The 19,738-nt window shown below is 40.6% G+C and overlaps 3 protein-coding genes across 3 annotated transcripts; all 3 read right to left on the bottom strand.

Moving 5' to 3' along the window:
• Positions 1-2,512: 2,512 nt before the first annotated feature.
• LOC311033985 (protocadherin alpha-3-like) lies at positions 2,513-4,888 on the bottom strand (the record flags this gene model as incomplete). The annotated part of the gene is made up of 1 exon (XM_084041723.1): positions 2,513-4,888. The coding sequence occupies one exon, from the start codon at positions 4,886-4,888 to the stop codon at positions 2,513-2,515; it is 2,376 nt and encodes a 791-aa protein (XP_083897849.1).
• A 927-nt stretch (positions 4,889-5,815) lies between these two features.
• On the bottom strand, positions 5,816-9,423 carry LOC311033986 (protocadherin beta-15-like; the record flags this gene model as incomplete). The annotated part of the gene is made up of 2 exons (XM_084041724.1): positions 5,816-5,908; positions 7,063-9,423. 2 exons carry the CDS (start codon positions 9,421-9,423, stop codon positions 5,816-5,818), a joined length of 2,454 nt encoding a protein of 817 aa, XP_083897850.1.
• An 803-nt stretch (positions 9,424-10,226) lies between these two features.
• Positions 10,227-18,898, bottom strand: LOC311033987 (protocadherin alpha-3-like; the record flags this gene model as incomplete). The annotated part of the gene is made up of 3 exons (XM_084041725.1): positions 10,227-10,259; positions 10,812-10,996; positions 16,615-18,898. 3 exons carry the CDS (start codon positions 18,896-18,898, stop codon positions 10,227-10,229), a joined length of 2,502 nt encoding a protein of 833 aa, XP_083897851.1.
• Between the last annotated feature and the right edge of the window lie 840 nt (positions 18,899-19,738).

Genomic DNA, 19,738 nt, shown 5'->3' on the forward strand with positions numbered 1-19,738 from the left:
GACGGCAAACGGGTGACGGCTTGGGACTGAGCAATGTTGCAACAACAGTCTCTGAAACCTAAAGGTTGACATATTAAAGGTACTTACTTCTGAATGGTAAAGTAAGAATATACCGTATACCCGAGTGTCATTCTTTATGTAATGCATCGACAAATGAGATCAGCGCAATCAGAAGTCGGATTAAAAAGTTAAAATTGCCACGCCAAATGAGGTCTACACACCAGAGATAGAAAAAGAAACAAAACTATATGATACTATACCTAATTGAAGAGTATACAATATGAACTTAATGATGAACTTCAATGCAACGGCAAATTCCACCACAGAAGACCCTACTCCCACTATGTGAAAAATTTAACTATTTCAAAAGTTGCAAGATCATGACCATCGATCGGACACTTCAATGGCAACATTTATATCTACTTTGATATGGAGCAATCACATGGAAGAGGAGAGACAGCAAAATTATGTTTGATATTCAGCACTGAACTACTTTTACGGCTGTGTATAGGCCTACTGCCACCGCCACAACTGTATAGGCTATGAAGATGGTTGCACAGCCAAAAAACGTTAAGTGTATTGCACCTTATATTAGATTTGGTAAAGTATTTTTCCACTACAGTATATGATCTTATTTTAAATTATTTTATATGAACATTACTCTAATAATAGTAAAGTAATATTCAAATAGAGTCTAATTGAATGGGTCCAGACACCCACTACCTGCAGCCAGAGACCACTAAAGTATTCCCCGGAATAAAACTTATACTCATTTTGGGTCCAACAACAAACATGTACCGTTTTTCACCAGAATGGCACAATGTCCCATCTTAATTGATGTCTTGTAAATACATTGAGGAATGGTTTTCCGGATATGGAGCACTGAACTGCAATTAAAGCGATGATACTGAAAACTGAGCCCAGTCTATGGTCAAATCACTCACATTGCGTTTCAGCACCAGGGACAGCTACATATGTCATATGGGGTTTCAGCACCAGGGACAGCTACGCATGCATATGGGGCTTCAGCACCAAGGGCAGCTACAGTTCATTTTAGGGCCTGATGCACAAATGACAGTCTTTTCTAAAAGCTGTCCCTGCGATACCCTGACTGATAAACCATTAAGTTCCTTCCATATAGCAGAGGTTGTTGTCTCCGCCAGGCCGAAGGTGTTTTGACTGTGTTTTGCTCCCTGTCCGTCCGTCCGTGTGTCTGTGAACAGCTAATCTCCGCCACCGTTGGCCCGGTCGCTGTGAAACTGTGCACACACACTCCCTGGATGCCAAAGCCGAACTTCTGCCCCGAATTTCTCAGATTGGCCTGTTATTACGCCACCAGGAGGCCAGTTTTTGCAAAACACATTTATTCATATTACTCCTCTACAGATTTTGTCAAAACATCATGCAAATCGGTACACAGTATCTCTATAGTCATGTGATCAACACGGAACTGTCCAATGTTCCATATTCCATCCTGATTGGCTAAAATTGGCTTCTAAAGTTTGCAGGATTGGTTTGTTTTGAAAATAATGCCTCAAATCACAAACGCAGCATGCGATTTCCGTGACATTTTGCACGCACATCCCCACTAGGCCATGGAAGAAATGCCACTTGACAATTTTCAAATCAGCCTCATGGTGGCACTATAACAGGCCGATTTGCGGTTTTACCTATAACTGCATGATCTGCTTGAAACTTTGCAGGAACACTCCCTAGAGGCCAAGGAAAAACCTTTGACCTGCATTTTTCACATCAACCTTTTAGAGCACCAGGAGGCTGACTCATATTACATCCTAATTGGCTAACATTGGCTTCCAAAGTTGTACAGGATAGGTCCGTTTTGAACAAAATTACTCAAATCATGAACTTAGCGTGCGATTTCAGTGCGATAGGCCGAGGAAAAAATGTTACCTCACATTGGCCTGTTATAACACCACCAGCAGGTCTAATTTATCAAAGCACATTTTTGGTACAAAATGCCTCAAATCATGAATGCAGTGCAGTGTCCGATTGCCGTGAAAGGCCTAAGAAGAAATAGCACCCTTTTTACATTGGCCTATTATAGCGCCACCAGGAGGCCACAATAACCTACCTGACCTGGCAGAGACCTGTACGAGGATCACGTTTTCTAGTTTGCATTTGATAAACATGAGAAACATATCCAGTTTGGGGGGGCGTATAACCATTCACTATACTGCACCCGACATGTTCCTTTTTACTAAGACAAAGCTTAAAATAAGAATTGAATACATTCAATTTCAGGCAACAGGCTTTTCTATGGTAGTGGTTGGAGAGAGGGGATATTTGTCCAACTAAGCAACAGCAGCCAATGGTTGCGGAAGAGGGGAGGAATCAGGGCAGGACTTGACAAAGGGTCAATTGTTATTTCAGTTAATATCAAACATGGCAGAGATAAAGTTTTGTTGTGATGGCACAATATACACATGTAGTTCACAAATGGAGGGGGGGGGGGAGACAAGCTGAATACTAAGAGCGTTTTTTACTACATTGCTCAAAGAATTCCTCTTACCTCTCCAGATGCACTCCGCCTGTCAGATACCACTAGAGTATTTCCATTGCTCCCCGGAACTATTGTAGAACCAATACTCATTCTGGGTCCAACTAACATGTACCGTCTGTCTCCAGATCTGTACTGGATGCTGTGACACAATGTCCCATCATAATTAGGCTCTTGTAAATACTTGGAGGAATAGTCTGTGGGTTTGGAGCACTGCATTATAATCAGCACAATGATGCTGATGATGAAAAGTACTGAAACTGAGCCCAACGTTACGATCAAATAAAAAGCCACATTGTTTTCCTCGTCTTCATTTACATCACTTTTAACATCAGAAGCTGCAAAGGCCTCCTTGGGTTCCATTACTTTGACAATCACAGCAGCTGTTGCTGAAAGTGAAACGTTCCCATTGTCTTTTACCAGTATGACCAGTTTATGTTCAGCCTCGTCTGTCTCTGTGAATGAGCGAAGTGTTCTTATCTGTCCTGTATAGCGGTCCAAACCAAACAGACTGTGGTCAGTAACTTCCTGTAGTGAATATAATAACCAGCCATTATATCCTATATCAGCATCATAGGTTCTCACTTTAGTCACCAAATGTCCTGCATTCACATTACGAGGAATCTCCTCCACACCTTCAGCAGTACCGTTAGCACTGACTGGATACAAGATGACTGGAGCGTTGTCGTTCTGATCCAGAATAAACACGTTCACTGTGACGTTGCTGCTTAATGATGGAGTTCCAGAGTCTGTGGCCACAACTTGGAATTTGAATGTTTTCAATGTTTCAAAGTCAAAGGTTTTTAACGCCAAAATATCACCGTTTTCATGATTTATGTTTAAGAATGATGCAAGTTTTTCATTGGGTCCTTCTCTAGGAATGTGATATGATATAACAGCATTATCTCCTTCGTCATGATCAGAGGCTTGTACCGAAAAAACTGACGCCCCGGGTGCGTTATTTTCAGCAACATAGAAAGTATACGGACTCAGTAAAAACTCCGGACTGTTGTCATTTACATCCGATAGAAGTACACTTATAGTCTTTAAAGATGACAAAGGTGGATGGCCTGTGTCTTTAGCAATAATTGTAATATCATAATAAGATTGATGTTCTCTGTCCAATAGTGACTTTGTGACTAGAGAATACATGTTATTTTGTAAGGACGGGGTTAGTGTAAAAGGAACTGCCTGATCTATAAAACACATCACTTTTCCGTTGAGACCAGCATCAGAGTCTTTAACATTGATCAGTGCCACTGTGGTTCCTGGTTTGGAATCCTCTGGGAGGGCACGAGAAAAAGATGTCACTTCGATCTGAGGTGCATTGTCATTCACATCAATGATCTCAATAATAATTGTTTTGTCTGTTGTCAGTGCAGCTGTACCCTTGTCAGACGCTTGTACGTCAATTTCATATCTACTCTTCTCTTCATAATCTATGACTCCTGATACAATTATTTCTCCAGTCAACAGATTTAAATCAAAATGCGCTCGTGCCTTTGCATCCACATCATTCCCAAAATAATATTCAACTTCTGCATTTGAGCCTTCGTCCAAATCCGTTGCATTTACTTGTATAACAGTTGTGCCTATAGGAGAATTTTCGTAGAGTTTTGCAGTGTATGAATCCTTTGTAAAGACCGGGGGGTTATCATTAACATCTGACACATCGACAATAATTCTCATTTCTCCAGACTTTGGAGGCTTACCTCCATCAATTGCGGTAAGCAGTAACATGTGTCTCTTGACAGATTCTCTATCAAGTGGCTTTTGAAGGATTAATATAGGTGTTTTACGGTCCTCTCCACGATCTTTGACCTCTAAACGAAACTGATCATTGTGATTTAATTTGTACTGCTGGACAGATAATAGTCCACTATCCGCGTCGTGCGCAGCTTGAAGTTGATATTTTGCTCCAGGTATAGCAGACTCAAAAATCTCTAGTCGTTTCTCTTTCTCTGGGAAGCTGGGAGAGTGATCGTTCACATCCAGTACCTCCACCGAGACATAGTGGATCTCCAAAGGGTTCTCTAGCACCGTTTTTAAGTCGATCAGACACGCACTGGTCCGGTCGCACACATCCTCTCTGTCAATGTTTCGGTTTACATACAGAATACCATCGTCCTGATTTACTCGAAAGAGAGGCTCGTTTGATCCGGCCACAATACGATATCCTCTCTGTTTCAGTGTGCTCTTATCCAGTCCAAGATCCTTAGCTATGTTGCCAACAACTGTCCCTTCTTTCACTTCTTCGGAAATTGAATATCTTATTTGTGCCGAGGCCACGTTCCAGGACAGAACCAACGCAGTAAATACGGTAACCATACCAGGTCGAACCCTCCATACCCTGCGTTCTCTTTGTTCCATGGCGTGATGAAGTGATGACATATAATCCAATTTAATTGAACTATGATGGCATTGCCAAACCTAATCTTGATACTCACAATTTACAGTGTATTTCTATTTTATATGACTAATTATGCGGATAGTCCCATCAACACCGTTGGCCAACAGCAACCTCGTTTCATTCTTCCGATTCCATCATTGCAACCAAAGAAATGAGCGGACGGTGGACGCAAGTGAATAACGAAAGCCAATAGCCCATGCACGCACTATTACGCTCATAGAGTGACACCATGCGTTCCAAACCCGCAATTAGAGATGAATGAAGTAGAACACAGATGAGGATTGATTGGAACATATATAGTATAATGTTATATGATGCTCGAGTGCAACAAAGTGATTTTTAGGTAATGTTAACAAACATTTTCTGGTACATAAAAATAATAAGGCAATTCTGAGTTAAATGGTCATGGTTCATACATGAGGTCGATTTATACAATGGAAAATGACATGTAGTAACACTATGGTCTGACCATACCGTGGTACTGAAACCCATTGCTTATTAGAGTCTAATAAACAATGGGTGTCAGTACCAGGGACAGCAACACAGCATTTTGGGGACTTTGCTTGATGACACATGGTGCAGTGTCTTCTACAACTTTAAAATGCCATAATGTTTGCTAACCCATGACCCAGTAGATACATTATGCAATTACTACTTGCTACTTTGACAATCACAGTAGCTGTTGCTGAGAGTGAAAAGTTTCCATTGTCTTTTACCAATATGACCAGTTTATGATCAGCCTCGTCTCACCTGTCTCTGTGAATGAACGCAATATTCTTATCTGTCCTGTATAGTGGTCCAAACCAAACAGACCGTGGTCAGTAACAACTTGCAGGTAATATAATAACCAGCCGTTATATCCTACATCAGCATCATATGCTCGCCTCTCACGTCCTGCATTGACATACGAGGAACCTCCTCCACACCTTCAGCAGTACCGTTAGCAGTAGGTGGATACTGGTGACTGGAGCGTTGTCGTTCTGATCCAGAATGAACACATTCACTGTTACATTGCTGCTAAGTGGTGGAGTTCCAGAGTCTGTGGCAACAACATGGAATTGAAATGTTTTCAAAGTTTCAAAATCTAAACCTTTTAGCGACAAAATATCTCCATTGTCAGGGTTGATATTAAGACTTGCCAGTTTAGTTTTCTTCACTTCCACGTCTCAGAATATGATATGAAATAGGAGCATTATCACCCTCATCAAGGTCAAAGGCTTTGACTGAAAATAATGAGGCACCCAAAGTATTATTCTCAGGAACATAAAATATATAGGGGCTTGAAGTAAACATGTGGATTGTTGTCATTCAAGTCTGATACAACAATACTTATTTTCTTTTCAGACATGAGACGTTGCTTGATTGATATAACAGTTATATAAATTGAAATGTACTGTATGTCCTAATTGTCACGCAAATATACCAATTATTTGTTTACTAACATTGAGACTGGACGCACAGGTGATTGTTTCACGCAACCAATTCCCAACCTGTTGTTTCGGGGTGCGCTGGTTTCAGCACACCCCAACCCCCTCTTGTGCATTGGCTAGTGAGGCGCGTCCTAGCGAGACCTGACAGAATGGGTTTCATTGAGCGCATACTGGTTGCAAGTATACTGTTTCTTATCAGCGTGACATCGTCTGTTAAGGGGTCTATTGCCAAATACCATTAAACAACGTATCTCAGCACCAAGGACAGCGACACTTCATTTTAAGCACACTGTGGTGTGGACGATCTCCTAGAAGCAACTGATTAATGTGGATAAATGATGTTTTGCTCTTATGGTATGCTAAACGTTGCACACATTGTTGACAAGAAGGCTGCTCAATTGAAAAAAATGTATTTTGACCAGTTATAATTGAACTAGCCTACTTGTTATCAAAGAATAAGTATTAAATACAAAAAAATATTCAAAGCTAAAAAGGCTTGCAAATGTCAAAATCGAAACGTTTTTGACCCATTTGTAGTTTTGACATTTGACATATCTGGCCTTCATTAGGAACATGTCAGCACCATGGACAGCGAACGTAACCAGTCACATAAAGCCATAGATGAGGGAAGAACTTTTAAAACCTCACAACATGCAACATACCGCTACAAAAGTAAAAACACATTAGGTGAAAACATGGCTTACCTCTCCGGATACACGCCTCCTGTCAGAGACCACTAGAGTATTCCCATTGCTTCCTGGAACTATCGTAGAACCTATACTCATTCTGGGTCCAACTAACATGTACCGTCTGTCTCCAGATCTGTATTGGATGCTGTGACACAGTGTCCCATCATAATTTGTCTCTTGTAAATGCTTAGAAGAATAGTCTGTAGGTTTAGAACATTGCATTATTATTAAAACGATTATGCTGATGAGAAAGAGTGTTGAAACTGAGCCCAACGTTACAATCAGATAAAAAGCCATATTGTTTTCATCTTCATCTTTCGATAAACTTTTAACATCAGATGACGCAAAAGCCTCTTTGGGTTCCACAACTTTGACAATTACAGTAGCTGTTGCTGAGAGTGAAACGTTTCCATTGTCTTTTACCAGTATGACCAGTTTATGCTCAGCATCGTCTGTTTCTGTGAATGAACGAAGTGTTCTTATCTGTCCTGTATAGCGGTCCAAACCAAACAGACTGTGGTCAGGAACTTCATGCAGGGAATATAATAACCAGCCATTATATCCTATATCAGCATCATAGGCTCTCACTTTAGTCACCAAATGTCCTGCGTTGACATTACGAGGAATCTCCTCCACACCTTCAGCAGTACCGTTAGTAATGACTGGATACAAGATGACTGGAGCGTTGTCGTTCTGATCCAGAATGAACACATTCACTGTGACATTGTTGCTTAGTGGTGGAGTTCCAGAGTCTGTGGCAACAACTTGGAACTGAAATGTTTTCAAAGCTTCAAAATCAAAACTTTTTAACCCCAAAATATCTCCATTTTCAGGGTTGATGTTAAGAATTGATGCCACTTTGTTTTCTTCACTTTCATGTCTCAAAATATGATATGAAATAGCAGCATTATCACCATCATCAAGGTCAGAGGCCTTGACTGAAAATAATGAGGCAGCTGGAGCATTATTCTCAGTCACATAAAATGTATAGGGGCTTGAGGTAAACTGTGGGTTATTATCATTCACGTCTGATACGAGAACACTTATTTTCTTTTCAGATGTCAAGGATGGATCACCTGCATCTTTAGCAACTATTGTAATATCATACAATGCCTTCTGTTCTCTGTCCAGCTGTGACTTAGTGACTACAGCGAACATGTTGTCTTGAAGTGACGGGGATAACGTAAAAGGAACATCTCCTTTGATTGTGCAAATAACTTTGCCATTGTTGTCAGAGTCCAGATCAGTAACACTTATCAGAGCCACAGTTGTTCCAATCCTTGCATTCTCAGGAACAGAGTTGGAAAACGAGGTCACTTCTATCTCAGGTGCGTTATCATTTACATCAACTACAGTTATTCTTACGCGTTTATCAGTTGTTAAAGGAACTTGTCCTTTATCAGAAGCCTGTATATCAATATCATAGCTCTTACTTTCTTCGAAATCTATCAAACCAGTGACTTGGATTTCACCTGTGATGGGGTTCAGGTTAAATAAATCCAATAATCTTAAATCAACTTCGTTACCAAATGAATATGTTATTTCACCATTCGCACCCTGATCCAAATCCGTTGCATTGACCTGAATTACTATAGTACCAGCAGCAGCATTTTCCCTTAGGGATGTAGCATACGTCTTTTTGACGAAAACTGGTGAGTTGTCATTAACATCGAGTACGTCCACGTGTATTTCTAAATTGCCAGACTTTGGCGGTTTGCCTCCATCAATGGCAGTCAACAGAAGCCTATGTTTTTCAGCCGTTTCTCTATCTAGGTGTTTCTGTAGCACTAAAAATGGGACTTTACGATCTTCCCCTCTGTCCTCAACTTCCACTCTGAAATGTTCGTTGTGGCTGAGTTTATATTGTTGAACAGAAAATTGGCTTCCATCGGGATCACGAGCAGCTAGGAGCTGAAATCTGGCTCCCGGTATTGCCGACTCTGAAATCTCAAGCCTTTTCTCTTTCTCTGGGAAAGTGGGAGCGTGATCATTTACATCAAGTACTTCCACCGCCACATAATGTATTTCTAATGGGTTTTCTAACACGGTTTTCAGGTTGAGAACACAAGTTCTGCTCCGTTCACACACGTCCTCCCTGTCAATTTGTCTCTTCACGTACAATATACCATCGTTTTGATTCACTTCGAAGAGGGGTTCAGTAGATCCAATCACAATACGATATCCTCTGTCTTTCAACATATTCTTGTCTAGACCCAAATCTTTAGCAATATTCCCAACGATGGTCCCTTCTTTCACTTCTTCTGATATAGAATATCTAATTTGAGCAGAAGCCCCGCTCCACAAAATATCCACTACGACAGTAAAGACCATCCACCACCGTAGCTCCCTCCATGCTTCGCATCCTCTTTGTTCCATGATTATGGCTATAAGCACATTTATTCTAAAGATGTAGCTGAATTAAGCAGACATTTTATGTCACATTCCAAAACGTTGTCCAACATACGCCTTTCCTGCAATGATGAAAATAAAACACGTAGTCCTTGTAAACAGCAATCGCGCGAGTAAGTGTGGCGTTGCAGAAAGAATGAGTCAGTTATTAGAGGAGGACCTAACATTCTGTGACGAAGAAACGGACGATTCTGAAAGAAACCTACACTGACACCAAGCGATACAATGAAACGTTGCAATACATAACTATAAGAGTTTACTACAATTTCAACAAACAAATGAAGACCAAACACTGAATCAACAACATTTGCACCGCTGAGAATGATCGGAGAAGGTCAAAACGATATTTGCACAAACGCTGCCACACGTTAGTGACATAGCCCGACCCATAGCCTGAGCATTTCACAGTTCTACAAATGTAATGTCGAGTCCATGTTGTCAGAGTTTTGCCAGCTGTCACCTTAAAGGACTACCAGTCTAATTTTGACTTGTAGCCATTAGCAGAGATTGCCCCAATTTGTATTTATTTCGTTATTTACTTAGTTTGTTATTGTTAGTTAGTTTAGTTATTGTGTATCTACTATATCTGAGCAAACATTTTTAAACTATGGTAAAACATTACAAAAAAAAACACTACGAGACGTTCAAGTTATATAGCTATAATAAGAAGAACCCCTTTTGAAAGTCACAATCCAAAATGTACTACTGAGCATGTTTTACAAGCCATTCCAATTTGCATCGGTGTATCAATATGCTTGGAAAATAGTTCCTTACAAGGGCTGCATTTCGAACTCATATCTTAGCTTTAAGATGGTGTTTAATGATACGGTGAGTTTTATCGAATGTTGACAAAACTTTTCAGATATATTCTGTACATTTGGTGGGTATTGACCAAACTGTAACAAAAACAATCACTTTTTGTTGTGGAGAATGGTACAGGTTTTATGTAAACTGTGGCAGATATGACGATGTAAAGGCAGGGAGTGACACTAGCATGGTCCTTTAATGTGCAATAGGTTTCAGTAACATGGACAGCAACACTTGAATATCACGGCCACACACACACACACACACACACACACACACACACACACACACACACACACACACACACACACACACACACACACACACACACACACACACACACACACACACACACACACACACACACACACACACACACAAGGTCTAATTTGGACACTACTTAAAAAGGAAATTCTCATATCCTAATAGGAATTTATGTAGATATAAAAATCCCCAGATGTATATCCTCTTATTCAAAGTAACCAACCATAAAAAAAAGCAATTAGGGTTGAAGCCATGTATACCGTTATGTGTATTGTATTGCTTACCTCACCAGATGCACTTCTCCTGTCAGAGACCACTAGAGTATTCCCATTGCTTCCTGGAACAATAGTAGAACCAATACTCATTCTGGGTCCAACTAACATGTACCGTCTGTCTCCAGATCTGTACTGGATGCTGTGGCAAAGAGTTCCGTCGTAATTTGTCTCTTGTAAATACTTTGAGGAATAGTCTGTTGATTTGGAGCACTGCATTATGATCAACACGATTATGCTGATGAGGAAGAGTGTAGAAACTGAACCCAATGATATCATCAAATAAAATGATACATCATTCCCCTCATCATCCTTTACAGCACTTTTAACATCAGAAGCTGAAAAAGCCTCTTTAGGTTCCACAACTTTGACAATCACAGTAGCTGTTGCTGAGAGTGAAACGTTTCCATTGTCTTTGACTAGTACAACAAGTTTGTGCTCAGCTTCGTCTGTCTCTGTGAATGAGCGAAGTGTTCTTATCTGTCCGGTATAGCGATCCAAACCAAAAAGACTGTGGTCGGTAACTTCTTGCAGGGAATATAATAACCAGCCATTATATCCTATATCAGCATCATAGGCTCTTACTTTAGCCACCAAATGTCCTGGGTTCACATTACGAGGAATCTCCTCCACACCTTCAGCAGTACCGTTAGCACTGACCGGATACAAGATGACTGGAGCGTTGTCATTCTTATCCAGAATGAACACATTCACTGTTACATTGCTGCTTAGTGGTGGAGTTCCAGTGTCTGTGGCAACAACTTGGAACTGAAATGTTTTCAAAGTTTCAAAATCAAAACCTTTTAACGCCAGAATTTCTCCATTTTCGGCGTTGATGTTAATAAATGATGCCACTTTGTTATCTTGACTTCCATGTCTCAAAATATGATATGAAATAACAGCATTATCACCCTCATCAAGGTCAGAGGCCTTGACGGAAAATAATGAGGCAGCTGGAGCATTATTCTCTGGAACATAAAATGTATATGGGCTAGAGCAAAACTGTGGATTGTTGTCATTCACGTCTGAAACGACAACACTTATTTTCTTTTCAGATGTCAAGGGTGGATCACCTGCATCTTTTGCAACTAATGTTACATCATACAAGGACCTGTGTTCTCTGTCCAACTGTGACTTAGTGACTACAGCAAACATGTTGTCTTGAAGTGACGGGGATAACGTAAAAGGAACATCTTCTTTGATTGTGCAAATAACTTTGCCATTGATGTCAGAGTCCAAATCAGTAATACTGATGAGTGCTACAGTTGTTCCAATCCGTGCATTCTCGGGAACAGAGTTGGAAAATGATGTCACTTCTATCTCAGGAGCATTATCATTAACATCAATTACACTTATTGTTATGCTTTTGTCAGATGTTAAAGGAACTGGTCCTTTATCAGAAGCTTGTATATCAATATCAAAGCTCTTACTTTCTTCAAAATCTATCAAACCAGTGACTTTAATTTCACCAGTGATGGGATTCACACTAAATAAATCCAACAATTTTAAATCTACTTCGTTTCCAAATGAATATGTTATTTCACCGTTGGCACCCTGATCCAAGTCCGTTGCATTGACCTGAATCACTATAGTGCCAACTGGAGCATTTTCCCTTATTGATGTAGCATACGTCTCTTTAATGAAAACAGGTGAGTTGTCATTAACATCAAGTACATCCACGTGAATTATTAAAGTACCAGACTTGGGCGGTTTACCTCCATCAATGGCTGTGAGAAGAAACCTATGTTTCCCTACCGTTTCTCTATCCAGCTGTTTTTGTAGAACTAAAAATGGTATTTTACGATCTTCCCCTCTGTCCTTAACTTCAACTCTAAAATTTTCGTTATGGCCAAGTTTGTATTGTTGAACAGAAAACTGGCCGCCGTCAGAATCACGCGCAGCTTGGAGCTGAAATCTCGCTCCTGGCATTGCGGACTCAAAAATCTCAAGCCTTTTCTCCTTCTCTGGGAAAGTGGGAGCGTGATCATTTACATCAAGTATTTCCACCGCGACATAATGTATTTCTAATGGGTGTTCTAACACCGTTTTCAGGTTGATCAAACACGTACTGCTCCGTTCACACACTTCCTCCCTGTCAATTTTTCTCTTCACGTACAATATACCATCATTTTGATTCACCTCAAAGAGAGGTTCAACTGATCCTGCTACAATGCGATATCCCCTGTCTTTTAATGTAGTCTTATCGAGGCCCAAATCCTTAGCTATATTCCCAACGACTGTCCCTTCTTTCACTTCTTCAGATATAGAATATCGAATCTGAGCCGAAGCTCCGCTCCACAAAATATCCATCAAGATCGTGAAGACAATCCACCACCGTATCTCCCTCCATGTATCGTATCCTCTTTGTTCCATGATTAGTGGTTAAAAACAAAATTATCCTAAAGGCGAAGATCACTTCAAGCAGTCATTGTATGTCACATTACAAAAGGTAGTCCAAGGTTCACGTTCTCGATGGTGAAAATAAAAAATGTATATATTCCTTGTCAGCCGCAATCGCGTTGGTAATTAAGGCGTTATAGAATCAACGAGCCCTATGGGCGTCCTATAGAAATATCGTGACGAAAGCACGACTCTGTACCCAACCTACACTGACACCGTGTGATAGAATGAAAACCTGCAATATATGACGAGGATAGTGTTAACACAAACCATATCAAATAAAAGTTAAATACTGTCAACAAAATCAAAACAATGTAGATTCTACTTGGATTCTATACCAATAAATCACGTTACTGGTTATCGTGAGATCCAGCAGTTCAATGAATTAAATGTTATCTCCTCAACGCATTCTCACTCTCATGCGTCCTCGTTGTCACGCAAACGTTTGCCAACTGCCATCATGCAGTGTATTTCAGCACCAAGGACAGCAACACGTGTAATGCCTTCTGCAGCAGCAGCAGCAGCATGTACCACACAGCGTAGATTAGACTTGAAGCTTCAGCTTGTAAATGTTATACTCATGCACAAGAAAAGGAGGGCGGACACAGACTCATGCCCAAACTAGGGCTCCTCGGAGCACAAGTCTCCGCCAGGTCAGGTAGATTATTGTGGCCTCCTGGTGGCGCTATAATAGGCCAATGTGAAAAGGGTGCCATTTCTTCTTAGGCCTTGCACGGCAATCGGACACTGCATTCATGATTTGAGGCATTTTGTTCCAAAAATGTGGTTTGCTAAATTAGACTTGCTGGTGGCATTTCTTCCTCGGCCTAGTGGGAATGTGCGTGCAAAATTTCACGAAAATCGCACACTACGTTCACGATTTGAGGAATTTTGTTCAAAACGGACCTATCCTGCAAACTTTGGAAGCCAATGTTAGCCAAGTAGGATGGAATATGAAATATCGGACACATCCTTCTTGATCACATGACTATAGAGATACTGTGTACCGATTTGCGTGATTTTTGGACAGAATCTGAAGCAGTAAGAGCAAAACATGTGTTTTACAAAACTCAGCCTCCTGGTGGCGCTCTAAAAGGCATATGTGAAAAATGCAGGACAAATGTTTTTCCTTGGCTTCTAGGGAGTGTGAGTGCAAGGTTTCACGCAGTTCAGTTATAGGTAAAAACGTGAATTGGCCTGTTATAGCGCCACCATGAGGCTGATTTAAACGTTTTCAAGTGGCATTTCTTCCTGGGCCAAGTGGGAATCTACGTGGAAAATTTCACAAAAATCGCATGCTGCGTTCATGATTTGAGGCATTTTGTACGAAATGAACCAATCCTGCAGACTTTGGAAGCCAATTTTAGCCAATCAGGATGGAATATGGAAAATAAGACAGATCTGTGTTGATCACATGGCTATGGAGATACTGTGTACCGATTTGCATGTTTCTTGGACAAAATCTGTAGGAGTAATATAAAAAAATGTGTTTAGCGAAAGTCTGCCTCATGGTGACGCTATGACAGGCTGATCTGAAAAATGTGGGGCAGAGGTTCTGCTGTGGCATCCAAGGAGTGTGTGTGCGCAGTTTCACAGCGACTGGGTCAACGGTGGTGGAGATTAGCTGTTAACAGACGGAAGGACGGACACACGGACGGACGGACACACGGACGGACGGACAGGGGGCAAAACATACTCTATCGCCATGCCTTTCGGCCTGGCGGAGACAATTATATTTGAGGTTCGATTCTAGTTGGGCACTGCCACCACGCAAACTCTTTATATATTACAGTTTTGAATTGTACAATGTAACTTAGTTAGTACGAGCAAAACGAAACAGCAACATGTGCCATAATATTAACAGAAAAGGTGCCAAAGAATATATAATCAGAAAACCCATACTTAACGAGACCAATTATTATTATTAATTAGCATATTCATTATTGTGTGTGTGTGTGTGTGTGTGTGTGTGTGTGTGTGTGTGTGTGTGTGTGCGTGCGTGCGTGCGTGCGTGCGTGCGTGCGTGCGTGCGTGCGTGCGTGCCGTCATTCTGTCTTTTGTCTGTACAGCTAATCTCCGGCACTGTTGGCTTGCTCGCAGCGAAACTGTGCACACACACTCCCTGGATGCCAGAGCAGAACCTCTGCCCCAAATTTTTCACATGGGCCTATTATAGCGCCACCAGGAGGCCGATTTGTGCAAAACACGTTTCTTGACATTACTCCTACAGATTTTGTCCAAACATCACGCAAATCGGTACACAGTATCTCTATAGTCATAAAACGAAAAATGTCTTTCAGATTTTTCATATTCCATCCTGAATGGCTAAAATTGGCTTCCAAAGTTTGCAGGAGTGCTCCATTTTGAACAAAATGCCTCAAATCATGAACAAAGTATGCAATTTCCGTGAAATTTTGCATGCACATTCCCACTAGGCCGAGAAAGAAATGCCACTTGACTTTTTTCAAATCAGCCTCATGGTGGTGCTATAACAGGCCGATTCATGTTTTTACCTACAACTGCACCGATCTGTGTAAAACTTTGTATACGCACTCCGTAGAGGTCAAGGAAAAACCTTTGCCCTGCATTTTTCACATCTTCCTTTAATAGCGCCACCAGGAGGCCGACTTATTTTTTTATATTACTCCTTCCGATTTTATCCAAATTTTACGCAAATTGCAACATTGGAACAAAATGCTTCACATCATGAATGCAGTGTCCGATTGCCGTGAAAAGCCTAGTAGTAGTAGTAGTAGTAGTAGTAGTAGTAGTAGTAGTAGTAGTAGTAGCCTAGTAGTAGTAATAGTAGTAGTAGTAGCAATATTAGTAGTAGGCCTATCATTATCATTATTTTTATTAGTAGTAGTATTAGTATTATTATTAAAGTTTATAATCAGTCCAAAGCTTTTGCGGAAGTTCAGAATTCATTCGCCTTCTTATTCTGGGGATTTGTCACTTTAGCTTTCCCACGCCTTCAAAAGCTTTCATTCAACCATTCTAACCACCTAGCCAATCAGACTTTCAATTTGCAGTTAACCAATCAGCTCAATGAATCAACTTAAACTTTAACTTTAACCTATCAGTCATTCCCTTTTAGACTGAGCATATGCTTTAAAGAAGAGTATCGCTCCAATTCTGTAATACTTGGATCTCAATAACTGTTACTCTTTTCAACTTGATCTAAAGTTATTGAAATAATAGCAAAGAAAAACTAAAGCAACAGGTGTTGATGCAATATAACTATATTTATACATTGACAGGGGTTAATGTATGCTCATGTATAATTTGGATAAAACGCCAAATTAAAAGCAAACTGCTCAAATGCAAAGCTTTCAATGCATACACATAATATCCCTGTGTAATCCATCCACAATAACACAGCAACTGTAGAAACCATGTGTATTCCTTACCTCACCAGATGCACGCCTCCTGTCAGGGACCACTAGTGTATTTCCATTGCTCCCCGGAACAATAGTAGAACCTATACTCATTCTAGGTCCAACTAACATGTACCGTCTGTCTCCAGATCTGTACTGGATGCTGTGACACAGTGTTCCATCATAATTTGCCTCTTGTAAATGCTTAGAGGAATAGTCTGTAGATTTAGTACATTGCATTGTGATTAAAACGATTATGCTGATGAGAAAGAGTGTTGAAACTGAACCCAACGTTATGATCAGATAAAAGGCCATATTGTTCTCGTCCTCATCCTTTGCTGTACTTTTAAAATCAGAAGCAGCAAAAGCCTCTTTGGGCTCCACAACTTTGACAATCACAGTAGCTGTTGCCGAGAGTGAAACATTACCATTGTCTTTTACCAGTATGACCAGTTTATGTTCAGCCTCGTCTGTCTCTGTGAATGAATGAAGTGTTCTTATCTGTCCTGTATAGCGGTCCAAACCAAACAGACTGTAGTCAGTAACTTCTTGCAGGGAATATAATAACCAGCCATTATATCCTATGTCAGCATCATAGGCTCTCACTTTAGCCACCAAATGTCCTGCGTTCACGTTACGAGGAATCTCCTCCACACCTTCAGCAGTACTGTTAGCACTGACCGGATATAAGATGACTGGAGCGTTGTCGTTCTGATCCAGAATGAACACGTTTACTGTGACGTTGCTGCTTAGTGGTGGAGTTCCAGAGTCCGTGGCAACAACTTGGAACTGAAATGTTTTCAAAGTTTCAAAATCAAAACTTTTTAGTGACAAAATATCTCCACTTTCAGAATTGATGTTAAGTATTGATTCCAGTTTGTTTCCTTCAATTCCATGTCTCAAAATATGATATGAAATAACAGCATTATCACCCTCATCAAGGTCAGAGGCCTTGACTGAAAATAAAGATGCAGCTGGAGCATTATTCTCTGGAACATAAAATGTATAGGGGCTCGAGGTAAACTGTGGATTGTTGTCATTCACGTCTGATACAACAATACTTATTTTCTTTTCGGATATCAAGGATGGCTCACCTGCATCTTTTGCAACTATTGTAACATCATACAAAGACCTGTGTTCTCTGTCCAACTGTGACTTAGTGACTACAGCGAACATGTTGTCTTGAAGTGACGGGGATAAAGTAAAAGGAACATCTTCTATGATTGTGCAAATTACTTTTCCATTGATGTCAGAGTCCAGATCAGTAACACTTATCAGAGCCACAGTTGTTCCAATCCTTGCATCCTCAGGAACAGAGTTGGAAAATGATGTCACTTCTATCTCAGGTGCATTATCATTAATATCAATTATACTTATTCGTACGCGTTGATCAGCTGTTAAAGGAACTTGTCCTTTATCAGAAGCCTGTATGTCAATATCATAGCTCTTACTTTCTTCAAAATCTATCAAACCATTGACTTTGATTTCACCAGTGATGGGATTCACACTAAATATATCCAGTAATCTTAAATCAACTGCGTTACCAAATGAATATGCTATTTCACCATTGGCACCCTGATCCAAATCAGTTGCATTGACCTGAATGACTAAAGTACCAGCAGCAGCATTTTCCCTTAGTGATGTAGAATATGTCTTTTTGCCGAAAACTGGTGAGTTGTCATTAACATCGAGTACGTCCACGTGTATTTCTAAGTTGCCAGACTTTGGCGGTTTGCCTCCATCAATGGCAGTCAACAGAAGCCTATGTTTTTCAGCAGTTTCTCTATCTAGCTGTTTCTGTAAAACTAAAAATGGCACTTTACGATCTTCCCCTCTGTCCTCAACTTCCACTCTGAAATGTTCGTTATGACTGAGTTTATATTGTTGAACTGAAAATTGGCTTCCATCGGGATCACGAGCAGCTAGGAGCTGATATCTGGCTCCTGGTAATACGGATTCGAAAATCTCTAGTAGCTTCCCTTTCTCGGGGAAGATGGGAGGGTGATCATTTATGTCGAGCACTTCAACTGCAACATAATGGATCTCAAGCGGATTCTCTAAAACGGTTTTCAGGTTGATCAAACACGTACTGCTCCGTTCACACACTTGCTCTCTGTCAATTTTTCTCTTCACGTACAATAAACCATCGTTTTGATTGACCTCGAAGAGGGGTTCAGTAGATCCACCAACAATTCGATATCCTCGGTCTTTCAACATAGTTTTTTCTAGACCCAAATCCTTAGCTATATTCCCGACAACGGTCCCTTCTTTCACTTCCTCAGCTATAGAATATCTAATTTGAGCTGAAGCTCCGCTACACATCATATCCAACACGACAATAAAGGCGATCCACCACCATACATCCCTCCATTTTCTTTGTTCCATGATGACAGGTTAAAAGAAAAATGGTCCTAAAGGTGTTGCGGAATTATCACGCATTGTATGTCAAATTCCAAAATGTTGTCCAATCAATCAATGTATTCTTTCTCTGCAGGGTGATGAAAATTAAGTATAGTCCGTGTGAACAGCAAACGTACGCGTAATTGTGGCGTTGCAGAAACGAGTCAGTTATTAGAGGAGGTCCCAAAATATTGTGACGAAGAGACCAACGATTAAAGCAACCTACACTGACACCAAGCGATCCAACTTAACGTTGCACTGACCAGATAAGACTTGGAAACATTTAAACAAATAAATACCAAAATCCGCACCGCTGAGTGCTGAGAATGACCATAGAATGTATTTGGATAAAAGATTATGCAACCACACAACATCAGTGACAAAGCGTTAGCTGACATAAAATGACTATACCAGACTAATTTCGTCTTCTCACCATAGATTGCCCCATCTTCAATTCAAAAGTATATGCTTTAGTAGATCTCAGTGTACATGTTTAAACATTGTGGAAAACATTCTGCGATACTTAAAGGTTGCTAGGTATAGGTAATTAATCCTTTTAAAGTATATACGCCCTTTATTGTCTCCGCCAGGCCGAAAGGCATGGCGAGAGAGTATGTTTTACCCCCTGTCCGTCCGTCCGTGTGTGTGTGTGTGTGTGTGTGTGTGTGTGTGTGTGTGTGTGTGTGTGTGTGTGTGTGTGTGTGTGTGTGTGTGTGTGTGTGTGTGTGTGTGTGTGTGTGTGTGTGTGTGTGTGTGTGTGTG

This window comes from Gymnoscopelus microlampas (genome assembly GCF_963454915.1).
Source record: "Gymnoscopelus microlampas genome assembly, chromosome: 18".
Lineage (NCBI taxonomy): Eukaryota > Metazoa > Chordata > Actinopteri > Myctophiformes > Myctophidae > Gymnoscopelus > Gymnoscopelus microlampas.